This window comes from Melospiza melodia, chromosome 5, assembly GCF_035770615.1.
Source record: "Melospiza melodia melodia isolate bMelMel2 chromosome 5, bMelMel2.pri, whole genome shotgun sequence".
In the NCBI taxonomy this organism is placed as follows: domain Eukaryota; kingdom Metazoa; phylum Chordata; class Aves; order Passeriformes; family Passerellidae; genus Melospiza; species Melospiza melodia.
In genome coordinates, this window is record NC_086198.1 from 85,390,346 (window position 1) to 85,407,474 (window position 17,129).

At 36.8% G+C, this 17,129-nt stretch overlaps 1 protein-coding gene across 1 annotated transcript in view; it reads right to left on the bottom strand.

Moving 5' to 3' along the window:
* The window catches only part of DHX15 (DEAH-box helicase 15), a 45,430-nt gene that overhangs the window by 11,184 nt on the left and 17,117 nt on the right, over positions 1 to 17,129 (bottom strand). Inside the window, exons 6-11 of the mRNA XM_063157728.1 lie at positions 10,846 to 11,013; positions 7,160 to 7,246; positions 5,127 to 5,276; positions 4,860 to 4,968; positions 3,555 to 3,746; positions 384 to 506 (exon numbers count right to left, since the gene is read on the bottom strand). Of these exons, the coding sequence (XP_063013798.1) occupies positions 384 to 506; positions 3,555 to 3,746; positions 4,860 to 4,968; positions 5,127 to 5,276; positions 7,160 to 7,246; positions 10,846 to 11,013 (829 nt within the window). The remainder of the gene's footprint in view (positions 1 to 383; positions 507 to 3,554; positions 3,747 to 4,859; positions 4,969 to 5,126; positions 5,277 to 7,159; positions 7,247 to 10,845; positions 11,014 to 17,129) is intronic.

Consider the following 17,129-nt stretch of genomic DNA (forward strand, 5'->3'; position numbering starts at 1 on the left):
TTAAAAAGATTTTTTTTTCTAAGGCCATATCCTTCTCCAAATTCACGTTTTTTTCTGCACTGCTCTCCCTGAAAAAAATCACTAAGCAATTATGCCTATTTTTTATAATTAATGTTAAATAAACTTCCAATATTTCCTAATTACAGGAACATTTGCTTCCTTCTGTCCAAGGTTACCCAGCATTGATTTAAAAGCCTGGCTTGTTTGCATGCTCATCAGTTTATTACAAGATTGCTTGGGTAGTGTTCTGGTTTTGTTTGACCCCCAAAGGAAAGCAGCACTTAAATAACAAAAACCAAGCCCTTCAAGTGTCCTTGGAACCCAGAAATGGAAGTTGGCAGCACAAAGCATAAATAGTTTTACTAAAACAGACACAGACTTACTTTGCTTGAAAGCATGGTAGACATTCAGCAACGTCAAATGATCTCCATCTATGTGGGCAAACCTCATCTTGGCTTCATCTGCTGCTTTCTTTGCTTCCGTGGGGCGAACAAAACACTGTGGGACTAAACAAGGTTGGTATGGGCCCAACACAAACGCCCATATCGATGAGTCACGCATTCACAGATAGAGGAACAAGGCCTAGCTAGGTCAGTGCACAGAGCATAGGGCAGGGCAGGATGGCCTCCAACTGCATCTTGGACTGTTTACTACCTTGATTTGGTACATCAACACCTAACCACATCTGTAAGACAAGAGGGTTTCAAAGCTACAGAGTACCTGATTATTTAAATAGAATTATATGTATGCATCAAAATCTCTAGTCTGAAGGCCATCAAGGTTACCTACACAGACTGGAAGGCTAAACAAATCTTAGTTCAAATCCAGTGCTGATAGCTCTACCAGGAGCTAGTACCCCATGGAATTAAACACTTTAATTACAAATCTGCTTTTTCAGAAAGCCCCTGCAATGTAAATATTTCTGAAACTGTAGTGTACTAGCACAGTCTAAACCAACTTGAGGTTTGATTATGACAAGTCTGTTACTAGACAGAACACACCATTTAAGTCTCTTCCCACATGGTATTGCTATCAGCACTGGTATACAGAAACATGTGAATGAAGGTATTAATAAGTCTAAAGGCTGTGATGGTAGCGGTAGTGGTGGAAGGTTAAACCGTCCTTTGGCACTACTTCAAATAAAAAATATAGATCAAAAAATGCAACATGAACTTCATCATTATATTCTCTTACACACATCTGACTGTTCTCACTTCCATCCAAAAATCATATGTTACCATCTCTTTTCCAGCCACAAACTAGCAAAGACCATAAACAGAATTGCAGCCTACTTAATTCATGGTCTGTCAACATTCTAGTAAATTGTAAGATTGATATCAATCCACAAGATCTTGAAAGTAGTTATAAAGAGATCTGCTGGAGCAGGGAGCCAGGTCACCCACTGTGATTCCTTCCAACCTTACCCATTTTGTGATATACTTTATAGAGCTCCACACCAGAAAATAAATCAGTTCGGTTTTAAGTGTAATTTTTAAGAGGTTAAATTTCAATAACGTTAATGATTAAATACTAAAAGTCTTTTATCGTTTTCCAGCTGCTTGGGACTACATTAGTTTTCTCATTAACTGAAGCCCTGCAATCACATGAGAACACCTCTGCATATGATATATCCCTCCCAAATGAGGGCTTTTTTATGCACTGTTATGTAGTTTTTCTTTAGTCTTAAATTTGCATAGAAGCCCCAAAGCATGAGATATTGTGAGCTGGATACCAGAGATGCAACTTGAGTAAAACATTTACACTGTAGCAGTGAATCATGGTAACAAATCAACAAAGACCAATGCATTAAAGAAAATGGAAATGCAGGCATGAAATAAACACCCTGTATAATGGGTCCTGCATTTGAAAAAAAGAGATAACATCAACTGTATTTTCATTTCTAATTCGTAGTAATAAAAGCAAAATCCAGATTATTCTATCACTGTCTTAAATCAGTGTTTTGAAAAGTAATAGTACTTTCTCTACTACAGCATGACACCATGGCTCTTATAAAATGTAGTATAATCATTTAATCTGCTCATTTTTAATGCTATTTTTGCTCTTTTCTGTCACCTAGTTTCCCATTCAGTCCAAACTAAATACATGGATTCCGATCAACAACCTGACAAACTTTATGTGCACTTAATGCACCAAAATACACTATTTATTATGCTGCTGGTTTCAAATGCTTACTTTGGGAAACAGCCCTCACAAAGATCAGGACTATGGGGTCTTTAAGAGTAATGTTTTGGTTATGACCCATACATTAACCAGCTTTAATCAATTTCTAATTTTTTTTCCCCAAAACTCATTTATCATTATGTTAATTATGGTGTAAACCAAAGAAAATATCATGGCCTGGGGAAAGGTGAATTGGAAAAGCAGTAAGGCAAATCAATTGAAGGCCACAGACAAAAATACTAAACAAAAATACTTGTTCTACAGTAGATACTGGAGGGAGAAGGGGGAAGAGAAGAGGAAGACAGGCACCAACCTACCACCACCTCCGCAATTAATGCTACCATTTAATTAAAGAAAAATATTCTGATTCTGCCCTGCCCATCTGCTCTGAGTCTGAACAATCATAACTCTGAAACAAACATTTTAACTTGTTCTTAAAAATGTTCATATAAATATATTGTAAAACTAAACTGAAGCAACAGATTTTACACTTAGTCAAAACTTTTTTTTTTCTCTACCCAACCAAGTAAAGCATGTCAGCAATCCACCTGCACTGTGGAGAGCCCGGTAAGTTACCACATCCCAAAGATTAAAGTGTTCTTATGAGTATGAGCACCCCCATTTTCATAACAGATTAAAACCTGCTGCTTGTCCTATGACCTCTAGTCATAAAACAAAGTCACTTCTACACAATGGGGAAATTAAATACAAGGTTTGCTGGTAACATTTTCCTCTCATTTAGCTCTCTCAGCAAGCAGCTCTGCTCCGACACAGAGCTATTCATGTAACAGCAGCAAAGTACAACTGTACACCTCAGTTAATTTTTATAAAGATACAGCTTCCTTCCAAGCTTCTTTTTTCCCTTTCAAAGTACTGACTGTTTTCCAGTTTTGCCATTTAGTAACTGGAAAATGTATCATGTACAAGCTTATGATTTAATAGAAATTATACTCCAACCCCTTTGGGAAGACTGTGACTTATCAAAGTGCAGAAGAATGCACAATACAAAAGAGATTTTACTGCCTGAAAAATTAGTGGTCGAGATGACATTTCTGGGTCTCACTATGAACCTAAATGGAAATTTCTCTTCACTAGCCTGGTTTCCCATCCCCAACCATTTATATATATAGATTTTTAACTGATATTAGGAGCAAACACTTAGATCATTTTATGCAGTAGTTTTCAACATTACTACTCACTAGCTTCAAGGTCTCTATATAAATCCATAATAACTGAACCCATATATGAAGTTTCAAAAAGTAAATCTAATTTTATTAAAACTATATTTATGTTATTTTTCTGATGTAGGAAAATTAAATTTTCCCCAAACTGACGATGTGCAATTTGTTTAGTTTCTCTTTTCCTGCTATTACCTGACAACATGGCAGTAATAGATAGGACCTCATTAGAACAGTTGTAGTCACAGCTTGCAATAACCATTTTAGCCAGCTGTGGATCCAATGGAAATTCAGCCATCATGGATCCCAACTCAGTCAAGTCTCCATCATCATTTAAAGCAGCCAGATAATTTAAAAGCTCTAAGGCTCTCATCAGAGTTTCAGGAGCTGAAAGAAAAGAAAAAAAAATGTAAATTCGCATATTACCCAAACGCTCTGAATCAGCAAAAACCAAGGAAGCACAGACTGTTACTAGGTATCTTTTTTTTTTTTTTTTCTGGTTCTCCATTCACTGGCGTCCAAATGCAAAACTGTTGCCAAATCCAGGAATACACGCCCAAGCATGAATGAATGGGGGCGGCAGGGAGGGAACACTTAGAAAAGCTTTAAAATTAATCACAAGCTTTGAATGTTTGAAGATTACTGCTCTTCAAAATTCAAACAGCAGTGGCACTGTGAAATATTCAGTACCAGTAATACCACTTCTTCCTGCAGATACTTTTTCCCTTGTTCCATACTAAATAAATCAATAGTCCCAAAATTTCAGCCATTAACCCTAGATACCTACAGCCTTTCAGAAAGCCACTAAGAATGTTCTCTTTATCTCGCACTCCTCACATAGCCAGTAGTAACCCACAAAGAAAAATAAAATGAAATCTAAAAGTCTTTCTGCTAAGCTGTCATGCATGTTACACAGAACAAAGACTTTAACTGTTCTGTAGAACTATTTTAAAACTTACATATTAGGTCTGATTTTTATTTAAGGGGAAAAAATACTAATTCACCTATTTATATATGACTGATTTACTTTTCTTATTAGTAATATCACCCACTTATTTCTGAAGCATATATGAACAGTTAAAACTTAGAAGAAAGATGCATAAAAACTAGTTAGAACCAAATCATGTATTATTCAGCTTTAAAAACACCAGCCCATTTTATTTACAAACAGTTGTTACCTGATTGCACAATTAGAATGTGCAATCAAGGTGATAAATAAAAACCTTAAATAACAGACTTTGTAATGCCAAGAATTTGCTCTTATTCTCTGAAGGCAAGGGGCTTTCAGTAGCTTCCTTGGTCCCACTAAAACCTCTTACACAGAAAGAAAAAGCTTGCTTGGATATGACACAGAGCACTAAATTTCAGGATAAACAAAAGACAATTCCTTAAAGATTACAATTTAAAAAAACAGAAAAAAACAATGAGAGAATTTATTCCATGTTGTCATTATATAAAGTAGTCATAGAAATAAAAGATTGTAAAGACGGAAAGAGATACCTGGAGGATCCATAAAATCAAAGTGCACCAAATCATCTATACCAAGCTTCTTGAGCTGTAATACTACAGATCCTAAGTTAGACCTCAAAATTTCAGGGTATGTGTTGTCCTGGGGGGGTGAGGGGGAAAAAAAAAAAAGAAAATTTGTAACACTTCTTCAGACACTTTATACTACATAAGTATTCAAATTCTTGTTTTGTTTAATACCACAACACTCAAAAACCTTATAGACGTTCTTATAAACACCATGTAAAAAGCACATCTTACCTGCATTTCAGTTTTGTAGGCTTTCTCTGTATAAAGCCTGAAGCACTTGCCTGGCCGAGTACGACCAGCACGGCCAGCTCGCTGCTGGGCAGACGCTTTACTGATGGCAGTCACCAGCAGAGACTCCACTCTGATCCGAGGATTGTACACCTATTTCAAAGTGGAGGCAGAGCAGGATGAAACGTTAAAGAATAAACTATGTTCATGGATAGGACAACTACCCAAACTGCTTTAAACTTATTTTTAAACACAGCTTCTGCACAAGTTGTATGTATCTGAAAACGGAAAAAAAAAACTGGCTACAAAAGACTCTGGAGAGCTTCAGATACAACTGCCTAGAGAACAGCATTTTTTATTCATCTGTTAGCAGCAACTCCTACCAGGCTCCCTATCCTTAAATATATTTTTAGACAGGATTTTCATGGCAAATGGAATGTGTCCAATTTGTTCTACATAGTGCTAAGCACTCGTTGTGCTTAAAAAATCCCATAAAAATGTTGTCTTGATATAACTACTGATGTCTTAAGTTTTAGCTTCCATATTTTTCAGATTCTGTACTGCCTTAGAGTGTAACTCTGAGCTTCATATAAAGAGTTAGCAAGTTCTCTTCACAGGTCAGTCTGACAAAACAATCCTTTTCCAGCCTGAGAACCAAGGACACCATTAAACGTTACAGCTTCGGGCCCCAAAAGCGTCAACCACAGCGAATTTGGGAGGATGGGACTTCATAACCTGAATGTGTAATTGGACAATTAACCCCAATATGTAAATCAACCAAAACTTATACAAGTGTGAAAACTCAGACCACGCATCCATCTTGGGTATCCTTTGCAGGCTTTTTAATAAATTCCTATTTTATTCCTTTAACTCTGCCTAGCTCTGTTCTAGGTAGCCTCTCAAGGCTACAAGACTGAATAATCATATTCAAGATCAGAAAAATCTAACATTAAGGTTTCATGCAACTGTAAAGATCAGACTGATGACAAAACTGTATTTCAAGGGTACACACAGACTATGACAATACAAAATATCTGCTGGTATTTACTGAAAACTTCCACTGCAGCTGTATCTAAACAGCAGCACTGCCAACTCAATAGGGCTCGTGGAAAGGAATACATTGGAAACAAAGGCAGTAGTCAAACAGCAGTGTCAGCAGAAGACAATTTCAGTCCATGTTTTAAGACCTTTCTGGTATGATTCACTATAAAATATGTACAGAAACCTTAGCTCTTATACTGGAAGAATGCAAAAAGAACTATTTGTGAAAAAAGTTCAGCCTTAATGGTGACTGGAATTTGTGCATAAAAATACACTGGCTGTACTCACGTTCTGCTGTGTGCCTGTCTCATTTTGCAAAAGTTAAAAAGGCTGAAAATGTGTACCACTATTAAAGGAAAAGACTAAGAAACCAACTTATAAAGAGAGCTACATTTAGTGAAAAAACCAAATTAAGCCAGTGACATTCATATTTTATTTTATGTAGTTACTGGGTTGACTGTAGGAAAGCTACTTCAGTTCCTCTGAACACCCTATGATGTTCCAAGAACCACAATACAAGCTTGATTACAATCTTCAAAGCTGCAACAGTACATGACAAATAGTGACATGAAACAGCAGGGATCATTTCTTCTCATTTTAGTGCTGGAGTTTTCTACAGCGACTTAAAAGAAGAGGAGGCTTCTAGAACCATTTTATTTACTTTCATACAATTTGTTTTACTTGAGCATCCTCAAGCACAGACTAACAGTACAAAACTGCCCTTCCTAAAGTATCTAGAAAAAACTATATTCCAAGTCAAACACCAAATTCTCACATTTCTTTCTTTTTGTAAAAAAACTTTTTCTAGCTAAAGTTCACGGACTAAGTGCAAAGTGTAAAAATTGTAAGTTAAAAACAAAACAAATTCCAAACCAACCAAATTCAAGATTTCAACTGTAAAAAGGCCTATCAAGTGTTTGCAAAGGGAAGAGAAGCCTGAGCAAACCAGATTCCATCACCTTTCCTACTATAAAGAGAAAAAAAAAGGTACTTACCTTCTGTTTTGCAAAGCCAGGATCAATCACAAACACCACGCCATCTATTGTCAATGAGGTCTCAGCAATGTTAGTGGACACCACAACCTGTCAAAAAAAAAGCCAACAACAACAAAAACCCAAACAATTAAATGAAACCACTTCATCGTAAAGATGAAGGGCTCCAACTCTGCCTCTGCACAAATAACTTTCAGTAAACTTTCCATCACTTAACCAATTGCTACAGAGCTCCTCTCCAACACTTTCACAGGATGATCTAAAATCAACCAGAGGAACTCCTAGTGAAAAGAAAGCAGTTTTCATCCACTGTTTTCTGCTCCCCTATGGGTCTATCTAACATAACAAATGTTAGCTGAGAAAAAGAAGAGTAAAAATTTAACTTATGAAACCACTAAATTTCTTTTCTCACATCGTTGGTACAAAACAAGTTGTACTGGAGCCCTTTAACATCATGTATTAATTCTAGCTTTTTACCTTTTTCTGAAAGCCTGAACACAGTAAACTGGTTAAATAATATTAAATGGAATGTTTTAACCAGAAAAGGATTTTTTAAATTTGGTTTGAAATAAAGCTGTTACCAACACATTCCACCTACAATTGTGAAAATATGTATTTAATTCCTACTGTCTTTTTCTATCACCAGATATTCAAACACCTTTACATATCTTTAATGTTATATTCTTAGCCTTTCAGAAGGTTGAGTCACATACAAAAATTAAAGCAAAGGTGACTATCAGAGTTCCAAGGCTTGATTTGCCATCATTTAAATTTTTATGTCCAGAGACGCAGTGTAACTAGCTGTGGATACCATTAGCTCTCATCCCAACAACGAACACACTGAATTGGGTTATTACACATTATTATCTCAGAAAAGATCCAAAACCTGCTCAGGACTTCATCAGAAGTGCTTACCCTTCACTTCCTAACTCAGAGCATTCTGTCATTAGTGCTTTATCAATTAGAACTGGAGAGACCCCTAATACTTAGTTCAGAATTACAATGAGGCCTGTGAGTGCTGATTTGCCTTCCTGCTTGCTGATCACTTTGCCAGTCAGCTACTTATCACACTCAGTTGTCTCTTCTTAAGGTCTAAGCTTGCCCAAATACTACAACATATTGAAAGCAGTATTCTAGGAAAAACACTGACAATTATTTTGGAATTACAGTGTTTCACCCTGAAATGATGTGCTACTTAGAATTCCTCCAGCAAACAGAAAACACTGCATATCATCCACAGGTGACCTGCACAAATTAGTGAGGAGATAACAGCTACAAATATCAGTGCAAGTCAGTGCAAAATCTCAATACATCTCCATTAAAAATTTGTAAGGCACTAAATATACAAATTAAACTCATACTCTCACATTAGAAGTCTAGTCAATCCACATTTAGCTTGCCACTATAGCGTATACCTCATTTAATTTTTGTGTTTTTCTGTTTCTGCTAATGTACAGAACCATCCACACCCAGATTTTTCAAATACTAATTACAGAGCAGAGACAAAAGGTTTTTATCCTGCTTTTAACCACTGATTTCTATTAGGACACTTCAATATCAGGAACTCAATACAGTTCGTGTGCTTAGTCCACAGCAGTACAACAATTTAATTTGTACCTGAATTCATTTAATGTATACAGAACTTTCCTAAGGTAGAAGGAAAAAAGTTATTTATATAGTGGATTCTATTGCACATACAGATATCATTTGTTAATGTCACATTGCTTAAAAAATGACAATGACTGTAAAGAAAGAAGAAACTTTTTAAAAGCCTGAAGAAATAATATCTTTCAAGTCTACATCAAAGTACAAAGCTACTTGAACATCAAACAATTCAAATTAGCACTTAACTATATAAAATAATGATTTATAATTAACCTTAGGTACAGTTTTGCAGTTTCTGAGATTAATTGTAAAACTTTGTTTTGAATATTAAAACATACATAGTATCTATATCTAAAAACGTTTCTGTACTGCATATGTATTAACTAGCAATGCTTAAGGCTGCTGGAACAGAAACTAGAATGCAGTTTGACAAGAAGGGATAGGATGGCAAGGAGCCTTTATCACAGGACAATAGAAACATTTAGTCATCTTTGTCTTCCTCAATTAAAAAAACATTCTCACTAGTTAATCAGAATATTTGTCTGTAATCTTAAGCCTTCTCACAATAATAGCTGCTTTCTTAGCTCAAAGAGGACAGAAAGTTGTCAAGGTGCATCACTACTAGCTGCTGCCATCACTACTACAGCAAAATGGCACACTACTTCCAGCATCTCCCACTCCATGAAGTTAAAGCTCACTAATTGATCACTAATACTAACTAAAACTAAACCAACATAAAAAAAATTACAACACAGATGCACTTTCACTCATAGTTACATTTGTTATGGGGATAAAAAGTAAAATGTGGAAGCCAGAATATTTCAGCCAAACATGGAAAAGTAACTTCATAGGTCTAAGTCTGTTGCCTACATGCTGTGCCTGCTTTTCCCTATAGCAGGGATCTTTTGGGCATAACAACTTTCCTTGTAGTGAAACAGCTGCTACACCAAGTGTCCTCCTCTCAGAGACTGGTACTGGCTCTGTCATTTCAACAGAACAAAAACTACACTCTGCACTTGTTATCCTCTTATGCAGAAAACCAAAACTTGTCTATTCTGAAGGGCATAGTTTTAAACATGAGTGAAAATTTAAATACATAGCTATCACTTATTACTTAAAAGCAAATTCATTCATTTTAGTCATTTGCAAATACAATTTTATTGCAGCATTAGTTTCATGATTTGAGACTGAATGCTTTCTGCAATCAACTTCTCCAGGAAGAGGAAGATAATTTCACTAAATTTAATAAGTGATTTATTCTTCCAGAACACTAGAAAGTTGTCACTACTATTATACATGCATTGTACTGCACAAAAACAAAAATAATCAAGGAACAAACCCTGCCTAAAGCACATATGATTCAGCTTTGACCTTCAAAATCTTAGCTTTGTGACTGCCAGTTCTGCAGAGGAGTTTAGTTTTAGGAAGCTTTAATATGACTCCTTTCTAAAAAACACATAGCTTCTACTATGGATTATTGGAGCATTGACATAATAATTTAACAAAGAACACTCACTGTGTCATTTCAAGTTTTTCAGTTTCTCAATCGATTTTGCCTAATGAAAGAACCTTAATTCCTCATTTATTACTACCAAAACACAAACCTTGAACTTCAACATACTTGTTATAACTTGCACCTTCTCATAAACCTTAAGCAACAGATAAAACCTGCCTGACAATCTACTCCTTAGAGACAGCCCAAATTGTCTCCAAAAAAACAAAGGGGGGGGAAAAAGCACATCTCAATTACTTATGGAAAAAAATCCCATCCTCCACATAAATCATATTTCACATAAGAAACTTAAATGAATGCCATTTCCATTCAGTCAAATCACACTGTTAGCACAACATCCTGGCCCTATATAGATGGATGACAGAACTTTGATTTGTATGGAGAGACAAATTTCAAGTTATCTAAAAACTGTAATGTGATAAAATACTGCATTTTCAGGGCTTCATTAAAAAACCCCTTGTACTTGTTGATGTTAAAATACATTCAAAGGAGCTGAAAGTCATATTTCATGGCCCATGCAACTATAAGTAGCTACTTACAGAACAGAACACTAACCCAGCTTAGTATTTACCTTTCTTCCTATTGCTCCATTTTGTTTTTTCGGTGGGGGAGGTTCAAATATTCTTTGCTGTTGCTGTGGAGGAAGGGTGGAATACAATGGAATGATTTTTATGTCACCAACTTCAGGACCTAAGTCATCAATTTCACGTTTTATCCTCTTGCAGGCTTCATCAATCTCCTGCAAAATAAAAATACTGGTTAGAAGAGAACTCCATGAAAAAGGAAGCATATTTAGAGGGCTTATGACAATTAGATTAAATATACACCCTGCAGAACAATCACAATAACTTGTGCTTTAAAAATAAAAAAATCAATCAAGGTGCTTACTGAATCTGCAATCAAATTTCCACAATACTTCAAGATGTTTCAGCTTCTATACTCTAATGAACAGCATAATTTGCATTCAACATCCTTTTTCTTTTTTTTTTTTTCCTAATTAAATCTCTACAAATTGTACTAAAATTGAAATCTCTCACCCTGGAATATTAAACAGCACTCATGACCTTTTCAATTTTCACAATCTGAAGGAAATTGATGTGCAAGATATTTAAAATAAGCCAATTAAGCTTTAATGTCACGTAGCACTAATGCAATTATATCGAAGATTTGCTTCATTGTACCTAATGAGAACAAACACCTTTACAGTATAAACATGGATACTCAAAACCAAACCTCTCAATCCTACGATTCAGATTTTACTTTAAAATTAACTGAAATTCCATTTAAGCTTAAGAAAAGTCACTGAAATTCTCTGAAGATGAAAGATGTTTTATGCTTTTTTCTACAATAGTATTTTCTAGACCGTTTTCTGCTTTCCACACAAAACAGTTGTGAGATTCTGTCTGAATTTTCCCTCATCTGCCTCACGATCGTCATTTGGGCACCACTGAAGAGAAGACACCCCCATCCCCCCCTAGAATCTCTGGCTCTGAAGGAGAAAGTCACATGCCAACAAGGCCCTGAGATGTGAGAACGTTCCTAAGTTACTGTTTTTACAGGTGTGTTTGCTGTATGCTAAGGGGGCACTGTGCCCTTTTTGCAACAGTAGCTTTTGGAAGCTCTCCCACCTCTCGGCCTGGCTGGACTTCTCCTGAGTTTCGGGTGGTCTCCCACAGAAGACCTTCACCTGTTCTACAAGCATCGTGAAAGAAGCCTCTCCATCAAGGACTGAGACATGAAACCCCCATGTGAAAAGGCCCCTCTGCTCCTTCCAAGGACTGAGATTGAAACCCCTAACCCGGGGAGGTGTGTGGGGAGAGGCAAGCTGATCAAACCTAGATGTTTGCCTGCAGGTTGTGACCACTGGACCGAGAAAACAATGGTTCTTGTGGGCTGCCTTGCTTGGACTCTGTGTACCCCCCTTTCTATTCCTCCCCCCTAAAGACCTTTGTTTCAGTTGCAAAATTTATTCTCCCTTCCCCCAACGAAAAAGAGTATAATTGGGGTCCAGATGAACTGTGCCTCGGAGATCTCCCCAACATAACAGGCGGATCCTCAACTGGACAGGACCAAAAGACTTCGTCTCTACGTTTGGTAGCTACATCCTCCTCTTTCTCTTCCTTAATCCCTGTATCCCATTTTGCTGTGGTCATTCAATAAAGGTATATTTGTTTTGATTATTACTGCAAATCCCCTGTGCCGTGTCGGTTTTTTTTTGCACCAAGATCATCCCACGAACCATCACGAACGCAGTTCGCAAGGACGGATCATGACAACAGTTCACCACAGCCCAATTGTTCTAAGTTCATTTCATTTTCAAACAACTACATTTAAGCCAGCTAAGTGACCAAATCGTTATGACAAGATCTAAGTAAAGTTGGATTGCACAGAAATTTATGTTAATGAGTAACACCATTCATTACCTCTAATTTAAAAATCCCAACAGAGCCTTCACTAAGAGACACACTGACCAACTATTGATCCTCCATCTCAACCAGAGGGGAGAAGAAAGTCATGACAAAAAGCAACAGTAGACAAAGGCAGAAATATTTACTACAACATTCTCTGAGAAAAGAGGAGATACCTCCCTTACCACATTCACTAGCCTGAAGCTGAAGTGATACTGCACAGAACTGGTAATCTAAAGGCTCTGTAAAATGACTGCTCCAAACTGTGATTTGAAAGGCACAAGCAATCTCCATTTTAGAAATCATAAATTCAGGTAGATCTACATCAAATCTGGGTTGTTCACTTGTTTTTAAAGAGGCATTTAAATTCTCAGCACAAATGCATGGAGTATGTTTTAAAGAAGCACAGGCAATACTTGTTCAGTATTAATCAGTGTATACAATTAATGTAAGCTTGGCAAAAGCCAATTCAGCATTGGATAAGCATTGGCATATCCAATTCAGGATTTTCTATCATTCTAACTGTATGTAGAACCACACAGAGATGATAACCAAAACTGGTATCCCCAAGTACACAAGATAAAAGGATTATGTGTAGCAGTAATAGTTTCCAAGTGTTTAGGATACCTTTGAATGTTCGAGATTTGTTTGCATCACAAGAAAATATCTAAATCCAGAAATATGACACATATAGTTGAAGGGACAATCCTATCTTTAATCCTTTAAAGATTCAGTAAGCCTAATTCAATCATCTCACTTTACTCAAGTATGAATGGCTTCTTAAAAACAAACAAACCATACACCTTGAAATATTTGCACACCATCTACTCCAAACAAATTCATTATAAACCCCTTCCTGGAATAAAGATTATTGTAACAATCTGCACAGAAGAAGACATTTCTCAGGCAGAACAACAAGAAGGTAGAGTGAATTTGAATTGTATTTGGATTATGTCTGAAAAACTCCTCAAAGCCCTGAACTACTGAGTACCTGGGATAGTGGGTAAGGGGGTACAGGAAGCAGGAACAGACACAGGATAAAAGGACCCACACACAGACCCATGATGCCCAGTGCATCAGCACCAAGGACCTGCTTCAGAGGTAAAGAAGAGAACAGGCCTGACATACAAAAAGCATCAGACTTTCAGCAATGCTGAAGTTACAAGATTGATCCTAGTTCTTCACAAACAAGACTTCTTAGTACTAGTATTTGAGAAATACTTCTCAGTAAAATAATATTCAATGAACTTATTCGCTGATGCACTCATGCTAAAAAAAGGTGACTACCAAAAAGTACAAAACAAGCAGCCACAAAAACAAAGATCACACTAGCATTTGCTCATTTTTCTCAAGCCGCAAGTGTCACAACACATCTGTACTTCACAGAAGCCAGTAATCAGACTTGTCCCAGACAGTCATCTCAAGTACTTCAAAGCTTCCAGAAACTTCCTCTTGATCCCCTCAAAATAAATTTCCAATGCACAGGCAATACATACAGTTAAGCTGCAACACTGTGGAAACTGGAATCAAGCAGCAGTTAAGAACTCCTCAGTACTACACTGAACATTAACATGGAGTCCTCAACATTCTTCCACACCATCAGCCACTTCAGTGATTTTCCTTGGAAAAGCTTCCAAAACAACTACTATCAGTAAAGAGAATCTATATCTTTTTACATGCACTAGTGATCAACAAGATAATGGTGTGGTGAATATTTTTTGACCAGGAAAAACAAAATCACCTCAACATCCATGTGACAGTGAACAATTTTCATTTTGAATTTACAGCTAAGTAAAAATAGCTTAAAAAAAACCCAAAACCATAATCTGGAAAATAATTTTATCAAGATTATTATTATTAAATCAAATTTAACATCATTGAAATGGTGTTCCTTCCAACAAATCAGTGTGATAAAGACTGGGTCTAGACAAAAACCTAAGCAGGCTGCTTTGTTTTCACATATCTGATGAGCAACAGGCAATATTTAGGATATCTGTCAAATTAGGTGAATTTAATTCAGGAGTTTAAGTATCAATAAGCAGTTCTAAGACCCCAAAAAGCTTCAGGATTTCAACTTCCATTTGTGCAAGACCTAAGTCTGTGTGGGAACCAATACTTAGCATTGTATTGTTTAGAAAACAAGGCAAGACCACGGTGCAGTTTCCCTTCAATTTATTAGTAACAGTAGTACACCACAGCATGTGAAGCCTGTTAACAACACAAATGAGTCCTGAACTCTCAGAATGCCAGGACTGAAACCCAGAGAACCATAAGTTTTCCTGTGGCTTAACTTCAAGAGTACCACTTACAGGACTAATGCTTACATCTTCACCCCACCACCATCTTAGTGGTGCATACTAGTAAATACTTACCAGACTGAAAGCATAAACAGGACTTTGTTCATGTCCTGAACAAAGTATTACTAAGTAATATTCAGCAATACTCACTTTTTTCCTAAAGAAAATATAGCTTACAAAAGCCTTATTACTAAAAATCTTCCAGGTATGACTTTTAAAGACTGACTGCCAGTTCCTGGCTCCTCAGGCTCTGTGTCAAAACACATAGCAAAGAGAAACTCGGAAGTAATTGAAGCACAAACCAATACCTTATCAGCTGCCTCCAATAACACATTTCCACTGCTCTGTAGCATCTCACTACTTCAATACCTAACATACCCTGGCTCTGCATCAAAAACGAAGGATTTGAATGTATTATTAGCAGTTCATCTAAAAGGAGCTGTATAAAATTAATCACACAAGAGACTGATTTTGCCTATTATGCACATTACTTTTTTCTGCTGTTGAAAATGAAGTCTTTATTACATGTTCAAGCTGAATGCTCAGTAGAAATTCCCTTCCATTACTTTTCCTGATAACATTTTTGCAGTCAAAAGTAAGGTGTTCATACTGGAGACCATGAACAACAGAAAAATATTCTAGGAGCAGTTGCACATCTTACTGACTCAGTGCACCATGTCTTTAAGAAGCAAGTTTGTGCTGAAAAAAATTCTTGATTCTTACTAGCTCCATTCAATGGTAGGCAAAAAAAAAAAAAAAACCCACAAACATCAAAAGAAACCCAGAATGACAAACAGCAATGCAGTTCACAAAATCACAGAACAAGAGGTTGGAAGGAACCTAAAGAATCATCTAATCCAACCTGTATTGTCAAAAACAAAGTCTAGGAAAGATGGCCCAACACCCTATGCAGCTGAATCCTACAGGTCCAACGTTGTGGAACCCACCACTTCCCCTGTGAGTTTATTCCAATGATTGATTATTCCCATTCTGAAAAATTTTCCTCTTGTGTCTAATCAAAATCTCATCAGGATTAACTTTTATCTATTACCCTCATCTTCTCATGTGGGTGTGTGTAAAAAGGGAGCCTCCATGTATGTTGTAGTCACAGTTTAAATACTGGCTCATGATGAGCCTTCTTTTCCTAAGGCTGAACAAACCCACCCCCCTCAGCATTTCCCACTCCTTTGAAAATATTTGTGGCCTCAAGTTACTGAGTTCCATTGCTCTTGCAAATCCAGCCCTTCTGTTTGTGTGCTAGACTCACCTGTGCTGCCATGGAGAAGGTACAGTGAAATTACAGTGACAGTAAACAGCAGTTACTGACTGAGGGACCATGAGTGACCCTAAGCCAAAGCGATTCCACTGCCAGCACGCACTCTAACTCAAGGCCAGAGTGGGCTGTGCAGCCACTGAACCTGCTGGCCAGGCTCCATTCCATCATAAGGGCAAAGCTGTATCCCATCTTCACAAAAACCCTTTCTACAAAAAGATGGTGACTAGTGATGTCATTTAAGCACATTCAATGGGATAATTTGAGCACTTGGCATGCAAAATAGAGTTCAATGACTTTGTAAACACAGTCCTTGGGAACGTTATTGCAGAACCCCTTTCTTCAGTTGATCCTGTATTTGGTACCCCCAAAGAATCTCATAGGCTGAGCAAAACACCTTCCTCCTTTCAGCATGTGAACAAAATTAGTATTACTGCTCTTCTTTCAGTTCATGCTGCCCAACTCCCCAAATACTTCCTATCTGAATCTAAACAGGACAACTTGTGTTCACTCTTAGTACAGAGACTTCCTCTTAACCTCACCCAACCACTACCAACTGACACCAAAAGATAATCAATTTTTACTTCAATTAGCATATAAGAAAGTCTCTGGTTTCTTTCAATTACAGAGTTCAACCAGTTTCACAGTGATGAAAATATTGTACCTTTAAAATAAATCCTCATTTATCAAGCTTTCTATCAAAAACATAAAAAATGTTTTGCAACTCTTTTCTAAACCACTAGTTTTACCAGTATCATTTTAAGCTCTTCTAGAATACTGAACTTCACAGCAACAATTTTAAGTATATGTATCAACAATCAAGAAAACTCCTGATCTGTACTTCACATCTCCAGATGCAGCTTAGATACTCTCATAA